This window comes from Aethalodelphis obliquidens, unplaced genomic scaffold (genome assembly GCF_003676395.1).
Source record: "Aethalodelphis obliquidens isolate GAN/ISIS:26980383/991018 unplaced genomic scaffold, ASM367639v1 scaffold55, whole genome shotgun sequence".
Taxonomy (NCBI): Eukaryota; Metazoa; Chordata; class Mammalia; order Artiodactyla; family Delphinidae; genus Aethalodelphis; species Aethalodelphis obliquidens.
Window position 1 is genome coordinate 1,102,739 of NW_020837999.1, and position 20,880 is coordinate 1,123,618.

General features: G+C 50.5%; 1 protein-coding gene across 1 annotated transcript in view; it reads right to left on the reverse strand.

Annotated features, from left to right (window-relative positions):
- Nucleotides 1-18,744, reverse strand: part of LHX4 (LIM homeobox 4) — a 42,798-nt gene extending 24,054 nt beyond the window's left edge. Inside the window, exons 1-2 of the mRNA XM_027086459.1 lie at nt 18,607-18,744; nt 576-747 (exon numbers count right to left, since the gene is read on the reverse strand). Coding sequence (XP_026942260.1) covers nt 576-747; nt 18,607-18,682 — 248 coding nt within the window. The 5' untranslated portion in view covers nt 18,683-18,744. The remainder of the gene's footprint in view (nt 1-575; nt 748-18,606) is intronic.
- Nucleotides 18,745-20,880: the final 2,136 nt, after the last annotated feature.

Sequence of the window (20,880 nt, forward strand, 5' to 3'; positions counted from 1 at the left end):
AGTTCAAACCCAGGCAGGGTCTGGGCTCTAAACAGTCACACAAAACTGTCTCTTTGTCATATTTCCATTGAAGCTGATGACACTGTCTGAGCCTGGCTCAACCCCTACCAGGAGCAACACTTCTCTGAGACCCTAGGAGCAACCATAAAGATGCCCCTAGATTTGGGGCACAAAATTCAAAGTACCACTCTGAAAGCCGCAGGAATGATACAGCCAAGTGCCCTGGGGCACCAACTCACCAAGACAGAAAGAGCAACTCGTTCTAGGGTTTGCAGGGATCCTTTGTCAGCCACCCTGGAGAAGTCTGGCTCTTGCCTCCTGCTGGCTCCCCACCCATGGCCCTTGCAGAGCTCAAGTGAGGCCGAGATTCTGGGCCTCAGGGGGTGATGGGGCCGGTGATCAAAAGGGGGCCCTCAATGAGGAACAGCCTCTCAGCACCAGGATTCACCCACCCCACCGAGGGTGGACCCCTGCCCTCCCCACCCTGCCTTACTGAGAGCTTCCCCCTCACTGCATGGGGGAGGCAGTTAGATCAGGGCAAGGAGAGCAAGGTGCAGCCCCCAGCTCTGACTTACTTGAAGAAGTCCTCCTTGCAGTAGACGCTCCCGGCCCTGGAGAAGCACCTGTCAGCTAGCTGCATCTGGCAGTCTGCACACTTGAGGCAGGAGCTGTGCCAGTGTCTGTCCAGGACCTTCAGGATGAACTTGTCCAGGATATGCTGGTTGCAGCCAGCACACTGGGGGATCTCTGTGGAGAGAGGAGAGAGAGGCAATGTAAGACTTCTGTACGGCACCACTAACCAGGTGCTGTTTGGATGTCTTCTCATTCTGCTTGTTTTGGGAAAGGATATGAGCCAAACCCTCAGGGCTGCCACATACAGTTGTATAGGTTGTACACTGCACAAAGGTGCCTGGTCAAAGGAGTAGGTTGGGACTGAAATCCAATACATGCTTTGCTGGCCTGGCTTTGGGTGGCTTTGACCCAAAAGGGTTGCCTGTTTCTAAGAGCACCACAAGGCTAGCAGCATCAGCTAACTCCACTTTTGCCAGCTGCAATTCCACAGCCAATGGCCAGGAAGACCCAATAACATTCACCTTTATTTCTATGACATTTTCACTACTGGGTAGAATCTGTGCTAAAAACCTCAGCCTCTAAAGTAAGCCCTGCCTAAGCATGGACTGAGAGGTCATCTGGCATAAAAAAGAAATGATATGTTGGGGGTGGGTAGTGACCAAAGTCCATGCCTGAAGGTATTCCTGGAGAGAGAATCTCAGTATTTTTTTAAATTTTATTTTATTTATTTATTTTATACAGCAGGTTATTAGTCATCAATTTTATACACATCAGTGTATACATGTCAATCCCAATCGCCCAGTTCATCACACCACCCACCTTGGTGTCCATACGTTTGTTCTCTACATCTGTGTCTCAATTTCTGCCCTGCAAACCAGTTCCTCTGTACCATTTCTCGAAGTTCCACATATATGCGTTAATATACGGTATTTTTTTTTCTCTTTCTGACTTACTTCACTCTGTATGACAGTCTCTAGATCCATCCACGTCTCTACAAATGACCCAATTTCATTCCTTTTTATGGCTGAGTAATATTCCACTGTATATATGTGCCACATCTTCTTTATCCATTCGTCTGTTGATGGGCATTTAGGTTGCTTCCATGTCCTGGCTATTGTAAATAGTGCTGCAATGAACATTGGGGTGCATGTGTCTTTTTTTTTTTTTTTTTTTTTTCCCCCATACGCGGGCCTCTCACTGTTGTGGCCTCTCCCATTGAGGAGCACAGGCTCCGGACGCGCAGGCTCAGCGGCCATGGCTCACGGGCCCAGCCGCTCCGCGGCATGTGGGATCCTCCCTGACCAGGGCACGAACCCGTGTCCCCTGCATCGGCAGGCGGACTCTCAACCACTGCGCCACCAGGGAAGCCCCGCATGTGTCTTTTTGAATTATGGTTTTCTCTGGGTATATGCCCAGTAGTGGGATTGCTGGGTCATATGGTAATTCTATTTTTAGGTTTTTAAAGAACCTCCATACTATTCTCCATAGTGGTTCTATCAATTTACATTCCCACCAACAGTGCAAGAGGGTTCCCTTTTCCCCACACCCTCTCCAGCATTTGTTGTTTGTAGATTTTCTGATGATGCCCATTCTAACTGGTGTGAGGTGATACCTCATTGTAGTTTTGATTTGCATTTCTCTAATCATTAGTGATGTTGAGCAGCTTTTCATGTGCTTCTTGGCCATCTGTATGTCTTCTTTGGGGAAATGTCTATTTAGGTCTTCCGCCCATTTTTGGATTGGGTTGTTTATTTTTTTAATATTGAGCTACATGAGCTGTTTATATATTTTGGAGATTAATCCTTTGTCCACTGGAGAATCTCAGTATTTTGAGAGAGTCTCCTGAGAGAGAATCTCAGCATTTTAATGAAATGCAAAAGATACCATCGATTAACTCGATCAACATACCCAACTAATATGCCTTCATGTACTGCAGACAGGAAAACTAGAAACTGCTTTTCCAGATTCCCTTGCAGCTTGGGTTCCGAAAGTGATTTAGAGTCTGCCAATCAGGTGAACTTAGAAGAGACTTGAATTCAGAACCGAGTTGAATGGAGCCTGCCAAGAGGCAGGCTCCCACTATGCCGGTGTGGATCATGGCAGAGGCTACAGGGTTCTCTGGCTTTAATGTCCTGAGCAATCATGGCAGAAGCAACAACATTCTGGGGGCTGGGAGTTATTCCCAGCAGCTTGGTCCAGAACTGGCTCCACTGAGTTAAAAGTCATCTACTACCTATCTGGTAATTGATCACTCTCCACTTAAATAGTGAAAATGGATTCTGTTGTCTGCAACTGAACCTGAACCACTACCGCACCCTGTTCCTGTGCTGGGTGACTTCCTATTCAAGGTCTGTTTCTCTGCCATCCCATCTCTACCAAGGGATTGCTCAGGGGGTTGATAGTATTTTGAGTCACTGAATTAGTTTCAAAATGGTCAGGCTTTCACAGCTGGATGAACAAATAGTGCTAGCATCTCTAGCCATTTTCCCTGGTCCTTTTCCTCAAAAAAGGGAAGGTAACAAATGTTAAGAACAAAAACATAAAAGTGCAAGCATTTGGCCTCCTATGGTAGCCTCGTGATATAGCATGTCATGAGACTGGTAACCCTGGGGTTTCTCACCTCTATTATAAATAGCATTTTTGCTAATTGTTTTTTTACACACCATCTTTCCCATCAGAAGGTGAGATCCTCAAGGAACAGGAACAGCATTTCTTTCTCAGTTTTGTATCATCCGTGCCTAGCACAGTGTCTGGCACACAAGAGTAACTCCACAGATATTTTTCACCAAATAAATTACTGATCAAATCCTCTCTAAGAAGCTCACTTGAAACAGCTCTTCACTAGTTTTTCCTGCACACCCCAAATGTCAACAAAAGTACTAAAACCAAATCTCTCGTGAGATTTCGTGAATCTAGTGTTTCTTGATTCGTAACAAGTTTGTTGGTTGTGAAATAATTTTAAAGTGTTGAAATAAGGAATTAGTCTCAAAGCATTAGGGGGAAATTTTAAGCACATCTAAACCTATGTAGAGAGAAAGCTTTCTCAAGTATTAAGTCATCTGTATCTAAAACTTACAGACACACTGTTGGGACATTCACTAACTGTCATCATTAGCCCTGTACACACAATTGTCTATCTTGGACCCAATTAAACCCCAGCACAGCTTGTTTCCTTCATGGTTTTGGCAGCCACCACCATTTGCCCGAAAGTCATACTCACTAGATTCCTTGCCCTTTGACCTGATTCTCAGACCAAAATGCCCCATGAAAACTACCAGACACGTGTAGCCCTGGACACTTGGTACCTGTCCCAGTTCAGATGGGACTTTCTTTTTATCTCAAAACATTTCCTCCTTGGCAAAGAAATTGTTCAACCAATAAGTACTTACCAAGGAGTCCCAGAAAAGTGCTCGACACATGACAGCTACACGAATTTCCATCAAATAAGAAGGGCTAGGTAGGACACAGATGAAGACCACGGATTCTGAAACCAGACTGCCTAATTTTGTGTCCTGGCTCCGCTTCCTAAGATTGAACAAATTACTTTGCCTCTCTCTGCCTCAGTTTTCTCACCTGTAAAAGTGTGGTGATGATAACAATAGTACCTGGTAGAATTGTTGTCAAGGTAAATGAATCAATATACGTAGGACGGGACTTGGTATACAGTAGGTGCTCAGTAAAGGCTTGCTATTATTAGGAGATAAGATAACTGCAGTAACCAGGTGCTCGAGGTGGTGCCGCTGGACTGAGAGTAAGGAAAGTTAGGGGCCCACGATCCTGGGCTTGACCTCATTGAACTCCCACCGAGAATCTCCGCAAAGATGTCAAGATCCCCCCACGGAGGTTCAGAGAGGGCCCACATCACACAGCAACTATGCCGTGGTTGGTGGGGAGGCGTGCTTGGCACCTCCAGGCAGGTGCCCGTTCAACCACACGCCTGCCTCTCTCCAGGAACCATCAGGGACTGGCATCCCTGGAGCGGCCAGGGAGGATTCCGAGAGCAGGGCCCTTACCAGCTGGAGGTTGGGAAAGAAGAGGTGAGACTCTAGGGAATGAGGGGAGGATAACCTGGAGCTGCTGTGGTATGACAAGTCCAGCCTGGGCAAGCGGTGGAGACAACACAGGTAAACCTGGCCATTAAGCGGGAAAGGGTGTGGATCTCCCCTGCAGGAATTCGCGTTCGGAGCTGTCGCAGCTGCGGAGCCAGGAGGTGTGGAGGAAGATTGCTCAGGCATCTTTTTCGAAGAGGGGAAGGAAGCCCTAACGAGAAGCCCTCCGGCTCAAGGAAGAGGTGTGCCGACGGGCGGGTGCCGAGCTGCAGGAACCTTTGCCCCCGGAGCCGAGAGTGCCCGGCCCGACCTGGGTGTCGGCGTGGACCATAGGCCCCGGGGACACGACCCGCTAGGGATGTCTTTGTCCCAGGAGCCAGGCAGCCGGCCAGCGGGGGCAAATTAACCCCTGGAGAGCCCGACGTTTGGGGGTTGGGGTCTGGGGACGACCCTCGGGGCGCGAGCCCGCTCCTTCCCCGCACCCCGCCCTCCCCCCGGGCCAGAGGGCCGCCAATTCCCACCTAATTGTTGTTTGGCCTCCGAGGAAAGCGGTTCTATTTCTCCTCCTGGCCACAAATGCATGGGGATGAGGGCGAGGATGCATGCCCGTAAAATTTATTTCGAGCAAGGTATCTACCGGGAGCCTTAATATGACGAGTATTCAAGAGAGAATACATTAAGGCTAATGTATGCGGGAAGGGCGGGCAGGGGAGTTTTAGAGGCTTGAAGCTGAGGCAACATCGTATTTAGGAACAACACTAAAAGCAGCAGACAGCCATTTCTTTCGACCTCCAGCTTGCAGGGGATGTGTCCGGCAGGGACAGGCTGGGCTGCCCACACTAGGGGTTCTCAGAGAGAGGCCCTGGGACCCAACTGGGGGTCCTTGAGTCTGGCAAAAACGTAAGAGACATACTAAGGGTGCTTTTTAAGTTAAAAGAAAACAAAACCTTTCCCACTGTATTCCACTGTAGATTTTGAGAGAGAGAGCATTTTTAAAAACAGAGATAATGTAGAAATGGTTTAAGAGACCCACAATATACCTATAGTAATAGTAAAACCAGGCAACAAGAGCCTGTTATAAACTGTGCCAGGTCCTAAATGTATGTTTCCTCAATCCGCACAACTTGGTGAGGGAGGTGTTATTATCCCCAATTTACAGATGAGGAAACTGAGCCTGGGAGAGATCAAGCAAAGTGTCCAAGGTCCCACAACGGGGGAACCAGGATTTCAACTGGGCCTGTGTGCGAGATGGGCTCACCCAACCCCAGAGCTGGAGGGTCTGAGACATCACCCCACCTGGCTGGTTCTACCCTGTCACTTTATGGAGGGTAAATGGAGGTGGCTCAAAGCTGCTCTGTGTGCAGTGACAGTAGATGAGCCACTGGCCTCTGGTGCTCCCCAACAATTAGGCAAATGGAAATGTCTGAGGGACAGATTTCCATCCTTTGCACAGAGTATGCATGTGTTGTAGGGGACAGACACCTAATGCCCAAGGAGGGCTGGGAGTGGGAACCCCTGTCCGGCTGATCGCCTCCACCCAGCTGCAAAGTGCCAGCTTGTGGATGGCGTCTGTCAAGTTCAGATTCATCCCTGCCTGTGAGGGGGTGGGGACCTGTGAACTCAACCCCACACTTTAGGAGACGGTGCTCCATGCAATTATTTAGATGAAATAAATGTGTGAAATATGAACGAACTAGAAAATTTTAAAGAGCAACAAAACAAATCTTTTTTTAACCTACAATAAATTATGATTTTTTAAAAATAATTTAGAGTCTGAACAGGACAGAAGTTATATAGGTTTCCTAAGAGAAATAAAGTCGTAACCAAAATTTCCAAATCCCTAGTAAACTCAACTTATTCATGCAGTATTTGATATCACGAAATTTTACTTTAAAAACTGGAGTTTAAGCAGATCCTTGCAGTCACTAAGACAGCATTTGATCTATAAACTCAGTTCCTGATCCAAGGAGTCGTTTCATTTAAAATGAAAATTTTTATCTTATCTGCAGGAAAGTGTTCTGTGGTGATGCTCTCTGCTGGGGCTCTGCAGAGGATAAACCCAGGCATGAAAAGACAGCAACATCCCTTGAACAGGCAAGGAATCTGTGGAGATGCTGGACCACACAGTACAATACACTCCCATCTGCAGGGCCATCCACCAGCACCCAGGAGAGACACGGCCCAAGGCACAGACCTAAGCCCACAGGGAGAACAGCTGTGTGTACAGCTATCCAAGCAGACACCATCACACACATTCACACAGACACATACACAAGTCAGATGTACACACATTCACACATACTTACAACATACACAAAGACACAACACAGACATAATCACATATACACTCAGACACACAGAGGAAAACATAATCACAAATAGAGATACACTGAGACATACACATACATAGACAAAGGCACCCACACATACCACACTCACTTAGACACAAATGCACCTGCACATATTCACATATACTGAGACATGCATATTTAGCACACACACATACTCATATGTACACACACATATACCACAGATACTAACTCACACTCACACATGCACACAAACACATGCACACACATATCCTGATACAAGGGCTAAGGCATTGTGATTCCAGGAAAAAGCCAATTCTTCTGAAGTCAAGCTGTGTCTATGGAAAGGAAGCCACCTCCGAAATGAGGGAGCTGTCCAACTCTGGAGCGGTGGGGAGAGTGGGCAGTGAGTGAAATAGAAAACTAGGGGGAACTAGAAAATTTTGCTCAAAGACCTTTTGGGAAAACTATTGAGGGAATTTGAAAGTTTTCAGTTATGTTAAGAGTTTAGATCTTCAAATTTTTAGGTCTGCCAAATTGTTTACAATAAATCCCAGGCCAGATTTTGAGATTCTGATTCTACCATGTATGTGATTTTGGACAAATTGCTTAACCTCTTTGAGCCTCAATTTTCTTATCTGTAAAATGGAGATAATAACACCAGTCTCTGGGGTTGTGGTGTTGTGTGATCATATCAGTTAATGAGTATAAGACCCTTAGCCCCATAATACATTTGTCCAAGCTCAATGGCCAGCTCCCTTCTCCCTTTTCCTGACCAGCCACCAGCAAGATGGATTTATATATTTAAAGTGTATCAAAATTATTTCATGCTTCTTTATTTCCCAATATAATTTTCCCACCACCCCCTCCAAAACACTCCTCCACACCCCTAGTTCTAAAGCATCTGGAAAATGTACAACCCTTTCTAATCAACATTATCCCAGAGTATGAACAGCAGATAATGCAACATTACAAGATTCAGTTTTTTTGGAATAAAGAAATCTGTCAGATTCTTTCTTCCATAGAATGAGGGCAAATTTGCCAGACCTTGGTCCCCTCCCCACATGTGAATGGTGAGAGTGGGGCGGTTAGGACCACCAACTGCCTGACCTCACTTCACTTTTGCTGTAATGTATTCAGGTAAGAAAGGACTGAGTTCATATTAACATTTGAGGCTTCTAGTATTTTTCTTAGAGACATCTAAATGCCCAATGGTGAAGTGACTATTTCTTATTTGATATGAAATAACTAAAAACCCTTTGCCTGTAGCCATAACCTACTTCTTCATCAAGGAAGCTTATAAAACACACAACGTGATGTCCAGCCCTCAAATCACCTGAGTGCCCTAGTGGAGGTACACGGGGCTTGTTTTTCAGAGTGGCCCATCAAACAATGGACTCTGTTTTAAATCCCCAAATTCCTCCGTTAGTGAAGTTTCAGAAAGCTGGGAAGTGGAAGAGATCAAAGGTCTGATGTGGTCTGTGGTAGACCAAATTGCCCTCAGCCCTCTGGTGATATAGCATAACTATTGTGCATTTTTATTCCCCACTCAATGTTTCTTCATTTCCAAGAAACTGCTCTCAAGGAACCAGGGGCCACCATGAAACATTTCAGAAATGGTTTGTGTTTGTCTGATCGATTTTAATTCTTTGAAAAAGTGTGCTTTCTGTCTCTTTGGTCACAGAAGATGAACAACGTGAGGAAAAACATTTTTTTCCACTAAAGAGACTAAAACTAGAACCAACATACTTGACGATGACTTCTAAAATGTATTTAAGAAAGTGTACCTTTCCGGGAAAGTGGTTTAGAATTTCAGATATTTCCATTGGACTCATAATGCAAGTGAATACTGTAATATTTTAAAGACAGGTATTCTGTACTGGCCGGAATAGTGTTCAGAACAGATTAATATTTTGTAAAATTTGGACTTTGATGGGCCGCTTTGGAATCCTGCAAGACATTGCTTTTTCACTACCTTTTGGACAAATAGAGTTCTTCTTTTTGTTTCACAAACAATTTGGCTTGACAGCCTAGTGCCCAGGAAAAGGTTTTCCTTGCTTCTTTCTGGATAGGGAGGTGGTCCAGGGGAGATGCTTCCAGGGTTCCCCGTTTGCAGACCCCACAGTGCTCCCTATCGGCTCGGCCATCCCCTTAAGACACCCAGGAGCACTCCAGCCCGCGGAGGGTGACTCCCCCTGCAAAACGGAACCGTGATCTTCCTCTTTAAGTTCACCAGCACTTTGAACTTTGTCAAGTACTTGCAAATCTGCAAGCTCATTTACTCCTCCTAGAGATCCTGAGAAAAGTGAACCTCTAATCTACATTTAAAAGGGTTTCCCTGAGGGTACACAGTTGGGGGCCAAACTAGGGCTGGAACCCTCTTTTTCTCTGGGATAGATTCTGGGGCTGACTGAAGACCAAGGTTTCCAACTGTGTTCACCAAAGCCACCACTGTCTGGTGGGTTTCATCCCAAATCCTTTCGCTGGTAAGTAGTTTTTTTGAATTCTGTCTTAAATAACATTTGGCCAATGTATGTTTCCAAAACTACACAATTTTATTTATTTGTTGTTTTTACTGACTACAAAAAAAGCCAAAGGGGGCTTTAAGGAAACACACATATAATTGAAATATTATGCAAATGTTTTTCTTGGAATTCTCTAGTCCTTCCCCACATAGAAGGGGGAGAAAAATTAACGGCAGACAATGCTGCTCTGTTACCTAATGTTCTCTGAGTAAGAAGGAAGATGGTTTTGAAAAGGTGGGTTGGGAAAATAATCTCAGTGGGGGCTCCTTGATTTCGTCTGGGAATGACTAATTCTAAAGTGTGTCAACATAAAGCCACAGGACATAAGTATGACACCAGGCCTGCCTAAACTCATACCTAAGTTCTGGAATATCCAAATCTAAGAATTATAACAGAGGTACAGTTAAATTAAATTAATTAAAAGTTCTGTTATTCGATACATATTTTAAAAATAAAACTTTCCAAATCAAAGTCACTGCCATCACCATTGAAAATAAAATCCTGTTTTCTGGTCACAACTCCCCTTTTAAATCACCTGCTAACTGTGACTGAAGGAACAGAGGACTGAGACCAAGGATGCAGTTTATATGACAAATCATAACTAGATGTGTCTGGTTTTTTTCCCCCTCCTGGCTCTTTATTTGCTCTTTCCCTATTAAAGACACTCCATTTTTATTGAACAGCTTAGGGTTTCCTTATTTATATGTTCCCTTATTCTAAACCAATGTATCTTGAAGAGCCCATAACATAATTTTCCAAAATGTTTTCATTAACTTTCTCTTAAGGGATCTCAATAACCTAGTAAGAATAATCTCATAAACAACACAGCTGAAGCGTAAAATTCCAATATTAATTCTTTTAAACTTAAGGATAAGAGGTTTATTGAACTTTGTGATGGTGATGGCAGCATTAAATATAGTAGTAATCTGGGCCAGCCACAAAAATATTGGGAAAAGTAAAACAAACAAACAACAAACAAACAAAAACACTGGTATCACATTTAAGGTAAATTATATTCTCTAATATAATTCTATTCACTTACATACTTTGAAAATACTTCAGTCTACATCTTATCTAATTTCTAGTTTGTTTTCTAATTTGTCTTGACAAATGACTCACAACTAGGAAGAAGTCAGAAAATCCTTTTCACATCAGAAATGATCACGCCTAACGTTCTATTTTCCCTCCATTTCTCCTCCAGAAGCCTTCCCACCGCGGGTCCTATTTGTTTCATTTGGTGGTTTGACGACCCTTTGAAAATCTCCTTTGTTCTTCTGCTTAGCTCAAAAAATAGGAACCTCTTCAATAAAAGATCAAAAGTATCCTGGAGACAATTTTGATGTTACCATTTTAAGGCTGAATAACATTTTAATAGGAGGAGTCCCATAGTCAATAAAATAAGAAATGTAAACATATATTTGCAGGTATAGAATTATCTTCTAGATTATATACTGACACAGAATTAGTAATCTTCAGTAGGATATTGAATATTCTCAGTAATTGCAAATAAAACAGAAAAATCACATTAAACAAATCCATGACAGTCTACGGAAATGCCGTACACATCTATTTCCACTCCATTTTTCACATTTAATCATTGCTAAATCTCAACAACGTATTTTTCTGATGTCTCATTCTGTGGCAATATTCCATATGTTTGGCAACTGGTCCCTCATAAGAAGAAACTTTCAATTAATTTGGCCGCAAGTTTTCTCTCTATTAAGCTATTCCCAGAACCAATCCCTTAACCCCCTAACATTATAATGAAAACAAATTATACTTTAAAGGCATTTGGGCATGAGATGCCGCAGTAAAACATCTGTGACTAGACCCAGATTGACAGAGGGAAGGGGAGTGGGGCGATCTGAGAAAAGAAATCCACCAAAATAACAACAGGGGTTAGGAGTTGCCTCCCAAGATGATTTTCCAGTCCCCCACTAACACAGTTAACCCAAAGTACATTTTCAAAGGGAGAATCAATTTCAATTTTGCCAATTAAACCCAACCTGTCCACCTACCCCCAACTGCAGTGCCTCAGAATGGTTGATCTGTGTTCCATTTTGATCAGGGTTCCGTAAAACTGAGGACTAAAACAGGTAAAACCTCACAGCGGCATGTGAGGTTTTCTTCCTACAGCAAACAATAGCCCAGCTCCAGGGCTGCTTCTGGTTCTGGACCCAGAAACTGCTCTTCCCTCCCAGGCCTCCTGGGAACACAGTGAGAGAGATGGATCTCACCTCTCTGTAGCTTGCTGGGCACTCAACCCCCAATGGCACCCCGGTGCTCAGAATTCCTGCACAAACCCATGCTCCTCCCCGCAAAGATCTCACAAAGGAAAGAAGGAAGAGACAGAGGAAGGAAGGGATAAAGGAAGAAGAGAGAGAGAAGGAATACAGATATTCAAGCCACGATGGAATTTTACTAAAAACAGTAGACCCTGTTCGCTCACGTTTGGGTTACAGGCATTGTTAACAACACATTCCAGGAAGGGAGGAAAGGCGGAAAACCATTACAAAAGTAAGCCCCACCCCCAGCCATCTCGGAACCCAGCAATCTATATACAGTAATGCATCTGGTGCTGCCATAGCAAACTGCTGTTTCAGTCTGTCTCCAACCTTAGGTTTCCCAAAGTGGGTAAGATTACTCCTTGCGTCCACTCAGCAGCTAAACTGGTTCCAAGTCTCTCTGCATTCCAAAGCTTCTCAGCCCGAATCCTGATAAATTTCCCTAACGGCACAAGGTCCCTCCATCCAACTCCACCAACCCTCCCCCTCCACAACTCCTTAATTTGGAGAAGATTAGTTTCCCAGGGAAAACCACAAGATATCCACCAGTACTGACTAAATCAAGAGGCTCGAAGGAGATTCCTTAACAACGTGATAGAAAGAAAGGTGAGTCCCTGTTAACTAATTTCCGAATCCGGATGACTGCAGGTGTGACTGTCTCCCTCCCCTTCCTCCGCGGCAGCCCTCCCAGCGCCTGAGTCTCTCCGGGTTCTGTCTGCTAATGCGGTGCTAAGTAATCACTAATTGACTGTAGCACAGAGTGAAAGGACACTAAAATCCGAGGCAAAAGGGAAGTGTTAGGACAATGGAAATATTTAGGACTTGAGGCTGTCTACACCTGGTCAGCGGGGTCATCAGGTCACTGTTCAAAATCCAAGACGCCCCTGTGGGCTGTGTTTTGTCTACTCAATGGAAAGCCATTGCTTTGCCGGTTTCCCGCCTGCCTCGACCCCCACCTCACCTCTAGGACTCGATTTTTTAAAAATCGACCCTGGTATTTGGTCGCGTAGGCGGTCCCCAAGACGTCTTGAGGACTCACGTTGCTCTAATCCCCAGAGCGTTCAGCCTACATTCTTGTCTTAACCCCGCTTTGTTTTCGGCGTGTCAAGAGGGAGGTACAACTAGCTTTGGTATTCCTTCCTTTAACTTCCGCCGCTCCTGGTTTCATCCCGCCCGGGGTTTTGCTAGTAATTCTTCTTCCTGATTAGTTTCACCCTTCAGAATCCTTTAAAAGACATTCGCCCTGGCTTCTTTAAAAAAAAAAAAAGGTCTCATCCGTGATGAAGCCAACCGCTGAGCCCCAAAGAGTGAAGCCTGCGCTGAGTGCCAGGCCAGCCGCGGCTTCCTCTGTAGGATGGTGGGTACAACCCGCGACCCGCTCGTTTCTGCCCGGGCACACAGTGTTACCAATTCCCTCCCCATCTCGAATTTAATTTACAACAACGGCTGCGCAGGTACAGACCTCGTCTCTCTTGAGCCTGCCACATTTCAAGCGCTCTTCAAGTTCCGCTGAGCGCTGGGAGCCCAGACGAGAATGCGGGCAGGGCGCGCGCAGCGCAGGGACCCGCCAGCTGCCTCCAGGCTCTGTGCCGGAGGAGCCGCTCCCAAAATGTGAGAACAGCTTTCTAAGGGTTAAAAAGTCACGGAAAGACTTGTGCCGCCAGCGTAGGGGGTTAATTTTGTCTTCCCAAATTCTTGGTGCGAAATGGGTGCGCAAGAAAAGAGCTTACTGTCTCCGCTCTCTGGCCGCGCTCCCACCTGCCGCGCCTCTTCGCGCGAAAAAAGTCTGCCCGGCTGCAAACAGGTAGGAAACTGGTTCCGGGTTTGGCCAATCCCAGACCAACAGGGATAATAAACTAGGAAGAGGAACGGGCAAGGTGGACGGTGGGAAAGGGCCAAAGAGCAGAAATGCCTAATGCGCCGCGCGGTGGCCGTCCCTCTTTTGCCCCCTGCGCAGTTGCGACCTCCACTCGGGGCGGCTGGACGCGGTGCGTGCGAAGCCGGCTCCGCGGGAAGGGCCGCCCTGTCCGCACCTGCCTCCCCTAGCGAGCCCTCAAAAACCCAGGGCGCGCGGCAGGCTCGCTCAGGACCTTGCGCCGCCCATAGGTGCGCAGCAAAAGCTTTTGGATGCAATTCATCGTCAGTCCCCCGGGCCACCCAGGCCGGCGCCTGCCCGCGGGGCGGAGGAGCTCTGCCCTGGTGGCGGCAAGGTCACGCAGGTCGCGCTCCCAGACCCGAGGACGCCGCTCCCGCCCGGCCCCGCCTGGCTCTGGTTTTCCGCGAGGATGGACGGCGACCGAGCGAGGAAACCACTCGAGTTAGGTCCTGTCTCCTCTCTCAGTCCCGACTTTTCGTCTTACCTAGACACGGACATGGGACCGCTCAGTGCAGACCTTCGCCCCTCACCCGCCCCACCTGCCTGCTCTTTGTCCTGGTTAAATCGTTAATTCCTCTCCCTGAGCGCCCTGAGTCTGCGGCTTCCCAGGCGGGCTCCCCTCCGCCCTCTCTGCCCTCTCCGATCTAGGCAAGGGAACGGAGGAGGCCGGAGCCAGCGCGCCCCTCGGGCGCCCTCGGCCTCCCGCCACCCCAAGCGAGGCACGGCCGCAGTCACCCGGGTTTCTCCAAACTCCCTCTGGCTGGTGCGTGGCTCTGGCCCGACGCTGGGACGGGATCCTCACGGTTGGAGAATTTGAATTCCCCAACCCGCGAGGCCCGAATCTGCCGACGGGGACAGCCAGTCTGACCTTTAAAAGTTGGCCCGCCCCTGACAATATTTTTGTGACGCGGGAAAGGAGGTTTGTGGCGTCGGGGGCTGCTGTTTGGATATCTGTACTGGAATCTGATGGAATTTCAATCTCTATATTTTTTTCCGTTTTTTTTTTCCTGGCACCACGAGAAAAGACAGGAATGGGAAGAAGAGCAAATCCCTGCTCTAGAGTTTGAGAGAACTGCCCACCGGGAAGTGAGTTCACTCCACCCTTAAGAAATGGCCCGCAAGAGGATAAGGTCGGGGACGAGGATTCTAACGCGACCAGTGCAGGGAGCCTCACCCCACGCAGGAGCGCCAGGAAGGGAAGAAAGGGTAGTGAGGCGTCCTGAGGAGTCCTTCGCCCAGATCCTGCCAAATACAAAATCAAATGCCCTTTCCCCACAGCTTCGGGGTTCACAGGAGCGCAAGGTAGATCTTTTAGGAGACAAGGAAGGGATGGGAGACGCCCGGGCTGGCTTCTCATTTACCACTGCCAGCCTGGACCCGGCGAATCACTCCTTCCTCCCGCGGGGCTGGCCTGCTCCCTAGCCAGCATTCCGGGATGTCCGTTGTCCTTTCCCGCGAGCCCCGGGAGACTACGTGTGAGATGGACCAAAACCGAGGGCAAGGGGCGGATAAAACGCCCACCTCCCTGGACGTCCCTCACTATTCCCAAACGTCTTGGTCAGCAAGAGGGGCCGACAGGACCCAGGTGCGTGGGGGAACTGCTGGATTCGGGGAGGAGAGAGGTTCGGAGGAGGCTAAGAGGCCAGCGCACCCAGCGCTGGGTTAGGCGCTGTGGGAACTCGGACCTTGGCAGCCCTGGGGGAGGCAGCGGGGACGACCCCGGACAAAGGCAGGTGTGCCGGAAACAAGAGAAACCAGCCACCCTAAATCGTGGGCCAAGTAGCTGGGACGCATCAGTTTAGGACGAAGTCCTTTTTTGAACCTATCCACTGGCGCCCACAAAACAAGGAACTCTGCGCGTGCTGGATGTGACCCCGAGGGTGTCGAGGGTGTTGCCTCCTGCAGAACACTCCCACCACTCAGAGCAAGGAGCCGGGGTTCGAGTTCCTTAAAAAACACTGACCTGAGGCGGCGGGAGGGGGGCTGCCCCGCCCACCAGTCCGCGCTTTGGGGGGGCGCGGGGTGTTCTATTTCTCTACCCAAAGTTGGTCTCGGATTGCTCCCAGCCTCCTCCCTCCGGATTCTCCCGAGCTTCTTGCTCAGGCCTACGCCCCTCAAACGGATAAAGACCCCCGAGTTTGTCCAGAGAAGCCCCAGCCAGGCACGGCCCGATCGGGCGACCCAGGGGCTCTCGGAGCGGGAAGGCCGGGACCTGCTCCGCAACCTCTGCACGGAAAAGCAGAAGGCCAGCAATCGCTTCAAAGACCAGGCCACCCAGGAGCGAGCAGTGTCGGGAGGCGCTGTGTGTGGGGGGCGTACAGGGTGTAAGGAGGAAGGCCACCAAAAGAGAGAAATGATTACATAATTTGATAACGTTTTCCTGAAGGGAATGCGCCTCACCCATCCCTCCAAAGCAAAAGACTATACTGGATTCCAACCCCTAAAACACCCCTAGAGGCCAGGACACCAGAGGCACTGAGGTTGGGGAATCTCTAGACCTGCGCTGCCAAGTGCTCCATCTGTGGTGGCCCAGAGTGAAGAAGCAGAACCTGGTGGTGGGGTGGCGGGTGACCCTTCCAGTTGGCAGGTTGGAGGGATCCCTGCGGGAGAGCCTTTCTGGTGTCTCCTCCACTACCAGGTTTAAACACCCACAGCCGGAGATTAACCCCTCTTCCTCCCTGAGGCCCAAGGGCATGTCCACCACCGCCCCCCCCATGGAATTCTTAGGCTACTGGGTCCGATGCCCCAAGAAAGAGAATGATCGGGTATATGTGCCAGAGGGGACCAGTCCCCCAGTGCCCAGCACCAACAGCTTAATAGCCAGAGCCAGATCTGCTGCAATGGGGGAGGGTAAAATCCACACACATCCCCAAAAGGAAAAAAACAAAGCTGATCCCAAAGCCTTCAGGGATTGGTCCCCTAAATTTTGGCCAGTGCCTCCTCCAACCCAGGCCACAGAACCACGGCAAGACAAAAGGAAGGTCAGACCAACCCCTCCTGGTTCAGCCTTGCCTCACTGGACCACCCTGGGATGAGAGTCCCCTTCTCTACCTCATTAAGTTTTCCACAGTTCCAACCAAGACGCCGAGGCCTGGCGAACTGTAGCTCTGAAGGTGAGTTCTAGGCAATTTAGGAAATCGAGTTCCTGACGACAAAATCAAAGCTGTCTCTGAGTAAGAAAAACGAAAAGTGAGACCTTCTGAGAGTGTGTCCTGCGCATCCAAAGAAAGGCTGTCAGAGCAAAACCCACCGTCTTACATTGCGGTCCTAACAGAGGCCACCTATGGACCACAACTATTAAAGCACAGCTGTATCGGGTAACAAGGACATGAGTCACACACACCTGCGCCCACTCACACACTCCCCTCACTCGCGCAAAGGTACAATCAACTTAAGCTGCAGCACCTTTGCCAGGGTTTGTGTTTGTGCAGGGGCTGACGATCCACTCCCTCCTGCCCTCGGAGGGCTGGGGTAGTAAGGAGTCAGTGAATCCCCAATGCCTTCCACAGATACATCTTAACGGTAAATTCCCCAAGGCACAGCGCAGACTTGGAACTGTTTGCCAGCAGTTGACAGAAAAAGATACAAAACATAGCTGTAGTATATAGTCAAGGAACAACCTTAGTAGGTTTGAGTGAAGCTATCCTCTTCTAGTCCCCTCTCACAAACTTCCCAGGAAGTCGCGGGGTAGGGGTGTGAGGGGACAGACACGCTCGCCAGCCTGCCTTGGAGGTACTGCTGGGGCAGAAACCATGTCATGGAGAGCCGGGGCGCAGGAGGGCGCGCTGCTGCGCCCTAGTTCCTAGGTAGGCACCCTCCGTGGATGAGCCGGTCCTTACTTAAACCTCAAGGATGTAGCTACCGGTCCACTGAAGAAGTCGCGGGCGGAAGCACAGCCCCTTGGCGAGCGGAGTGAGGGAGCCCCTCTTCTCTCTACCGTGCCCAGGGGCTTTCCGCAGAACCCGCGAGCCTGCGGGGCAGGGCTCACGCGGCGCCAGCCAAGCGAGCGCGACGCCACGGGACCTGCTCTGGCCTCCGCACAGACTCTCCACCGAAGACCTCGTTCACCAGCAAGGAACAGAGAAAATTCTCACTGGGAAAATCCCTGCGCGCGCGCGCGCACACACACACACACACGCACACGCACTCACCTGAGGATAAACAAGCCCCGAGCTCCGGCCGCCTTCCTAATTTCGGGGACGGGAAAGAAAGCGCCCGCACACCCTTATCTCTCTCCTTTCGAATCTGAACCATACTGAGAGCCTGCTCTCGCGTGCGCCAAGGCTGTACCCCGAGTTCGCAACTTCGTCCCGGTGCTTCTCCCTCCCTTCATTCCTCGGCTAGCTGGAATATGGCGAGTGGACTTCCTCACCAGGAGCCGGCAGTCCCTGGCGGCGCTGGCGGCGGGCGCCGCGGGCAGCAGCGGCTGCGGACGCACGAGGCGCGCACGCCCTGCGCGCGGGGACAGCGCGGGTGGCCTGGGCTTCTGCGCCGCTAGCCCCGGCGGCGGGGGACGCGCTCTCTAACTTCCCGCCAGCTGGGGTGAAGTTGCACTAGCGGTACTGCGAGCTTTGACCGTAGCCCCCTCCCCTGGCGGGGAAGGAGGGTTTGGGGGACCACCCCAGCGCTTAGGCCTGGGCCTGGCCTGCAGCTCTTTCCTCTGGTGTCTGTCCCCAGACAGCACTCTCCCCAAGGCTCCTAGAAAAAACATGGGCTGGGGATGCGGGGTTCGGTATCCCTAGGCTCGCCTCAAGCACCATCCGGGAGGCTTTCACTTTCGGCCCCCAAAAGCCAAGGGCCAGGCCCTTCAAACGCACTCTAGCTGGTGCCCCTGCCCTGTGACCGCCTCTGCGCCCGGGCCGCCGGCCCCTCGCCCCGCCCGTCCTCTCCGGTCCAGGCTACGCGCAGCGTCCGGCCCGCCCCAAACCGGCCAAAGCTGCCGGCCGTCTCGTTATCAAATTAAGTCAGCGAGAAAGGGGGGTGTCTTACGTTGCATCGGCACACCAAGCATCTCCGGGAGCCCCTTGACAGCCCCCTCCGCGGGGACAGCTGCGCTCTGCATCATCTCCGAGCGAGAGCCAGCGAGTCGCAGTCTACGGAGATTTCTCGTTCTCTCGCTCAAGCTGGATTCAGAAATTTGAAAATAATAAAAAACCCAACCAGACCGCCGAAGTCACGGTGGAAGCCGGACCCTCCGCCTCTACAGGAGGATTCCACAGGCTGCCTGGCCCCCTCCCCCCGCCAGTCCTCAGTCTGTTTCAAATCCCTTTGATCTCGCTCTCCCGGGTTGGTGCACATCCCGGGTTGAGGAGACGCTGTTGCTGCAGCTCTGGCTTTTTTCCCCTCCTCCCTCCCCCCGCCCGCTTCTCTCCCCCTCCCCCTCCACCCTTCGCGTGCCGGCCGCCCAGGAGGCCGCGGTCACCCAGGCATTTTGATTCATTCACACTGCAGGAACGGCCGTGACGTCGCTTTCCGCAGGGAGGCCCGCCCTTCAGCCAAGCCCCCCACCCAGCAGCGAGCGGCGGACCCAGGCCCGAGTGGTGATGCTAGCGCCCTGAGAGAGGCCGGCCGGGCAGGAGGGCCGGACCGCATGGAGCGGGGCGGGGCCTCACGGGCCGTTCCCCCTGCTCCCCGCGGTGCGGGCTAGCGCCCCGTGTATAAATACTGCAGCTGGCTCGGCCGCGGCAGCAGGTGGTCCCAGACGGCCTCGTCTGGGGCTCGCAGGTTTCCGTGGATCCTCTCGGGGTTCCGGCCTCAGCCGGCGGCTCGTGTCCTCTCCGCCCCTCCGTTCGAACCAAGGAGCGGGGAAGGGCGGGGCAGGCGCTCCGGAGGCCTGGGTCGCACGGCGGTGTCTTCCCGTCGCGCTCTCTTGGTCCTGGGCTTCTCTCGGGCGGACGGAGCGTGCTCCGTAACTAGATGACTCCATCCTCCTCCTCCTCCTCCACCTCTCCTCCGGCCAATTCCTTTCCCGCCGGCGCTTCCCAGCCCTTGCTCGCTCTCCCCCGCGTCTGGCTGAGGCCGGGCCAGGGACAGCCAGTACTCAGCCTGGAACGCGCGAGTCACGCAGCGGGCTGCGGCGGGCCGAGGAGAGCAGCCAGGGTCTGCGCACGGAGGTGGCAGGGCGCGGGCCCCCGGTGCGCGCCCCCGCACGCCGCGGCCTGCAGCCCCGAGTCGGCTCCTCAGTCCTTCCCCGCCCCGTCCCGACTGCTCTGCCCGCGTCCTCTCTGCTTGTCCTGCCCTCGGTCCTCAGAGACCGCTCTGCCTCAGCGCTGCGACCGCGGGCGTTTTGAACAATTCCCCACCTCGTGTGTGCGGGGCGGCAGCGAGCACACCACCCCAGGGGCTAACCAGCAAAGGCGTGTGTGTTGTTACGGTATTTACAACACGCACACGCACACGCACACACACACGCACAGCAATTCTCAACGCGAGTTCCTGGAGGAAATAAAACAGAAGGCCCACGGCTGGGACAGGTCTCCGCCGAGGTTTCCTCATGCTTCATCAGATTCTCTACGCCGCCTGACCGGCAGACGCGGAACACCCATCCCCCGGACCCGGCGGCTTTCTGGATCCCAGAGCTCGCGACACCGCCACTCGGAATTCGTTCTAGAGATGTAGACATATGTGTAATCCCAGCATAGTGGAGTCCAGCCCGGGTGGGAAAGGGAACTGTGTGCTCTCTCCAACTTTCCAGCGTGTCCCCTGCTTTTTCTCCTGGCGTTGTCCCCAAAAAGGGGACACCAGGGTTGGTGAGGGACAAGCATGAGTGTGGGAGCGGATGGCATGGCTGTCAGCGCTTAGAATTTGTTTTCAATGAAGTCACAGTGACTTCTATGTGACCTAGTACTGGGTTGGCATCATCTCTTGCCCTGTTTACCTGCGAGGTAACTCCAGGGCACAGGAAAAAAGCCAAGAACCCGGTGACATTTTCAGTGTTTAGCAAAATGTTTTCTACAAAAATTTAGCTAGTAAACAAACACGAGGAAATGCCAGCCTCATTAAGAATCAAAGACAGGAGAAACAAAGCATCGTAGCACTTACACCTTTTTTGTCTGTTCAATGAGTAAAGGGGGGCAGACGGTAGAATTCAGTGCTGGTGACGGTTATTTGATACTGCTACTCTCACAAATATTGTTGGTGTGCTTATAAGCTCTTAAATTCGTTTGGAAAGCAATTAGGCAAAATGTATCAAACCCATAAATTTTTCATACCCTTTAGCTCATGAAATTCCACTTTTGAGTGTCTTTTCCACAGAAATAATAA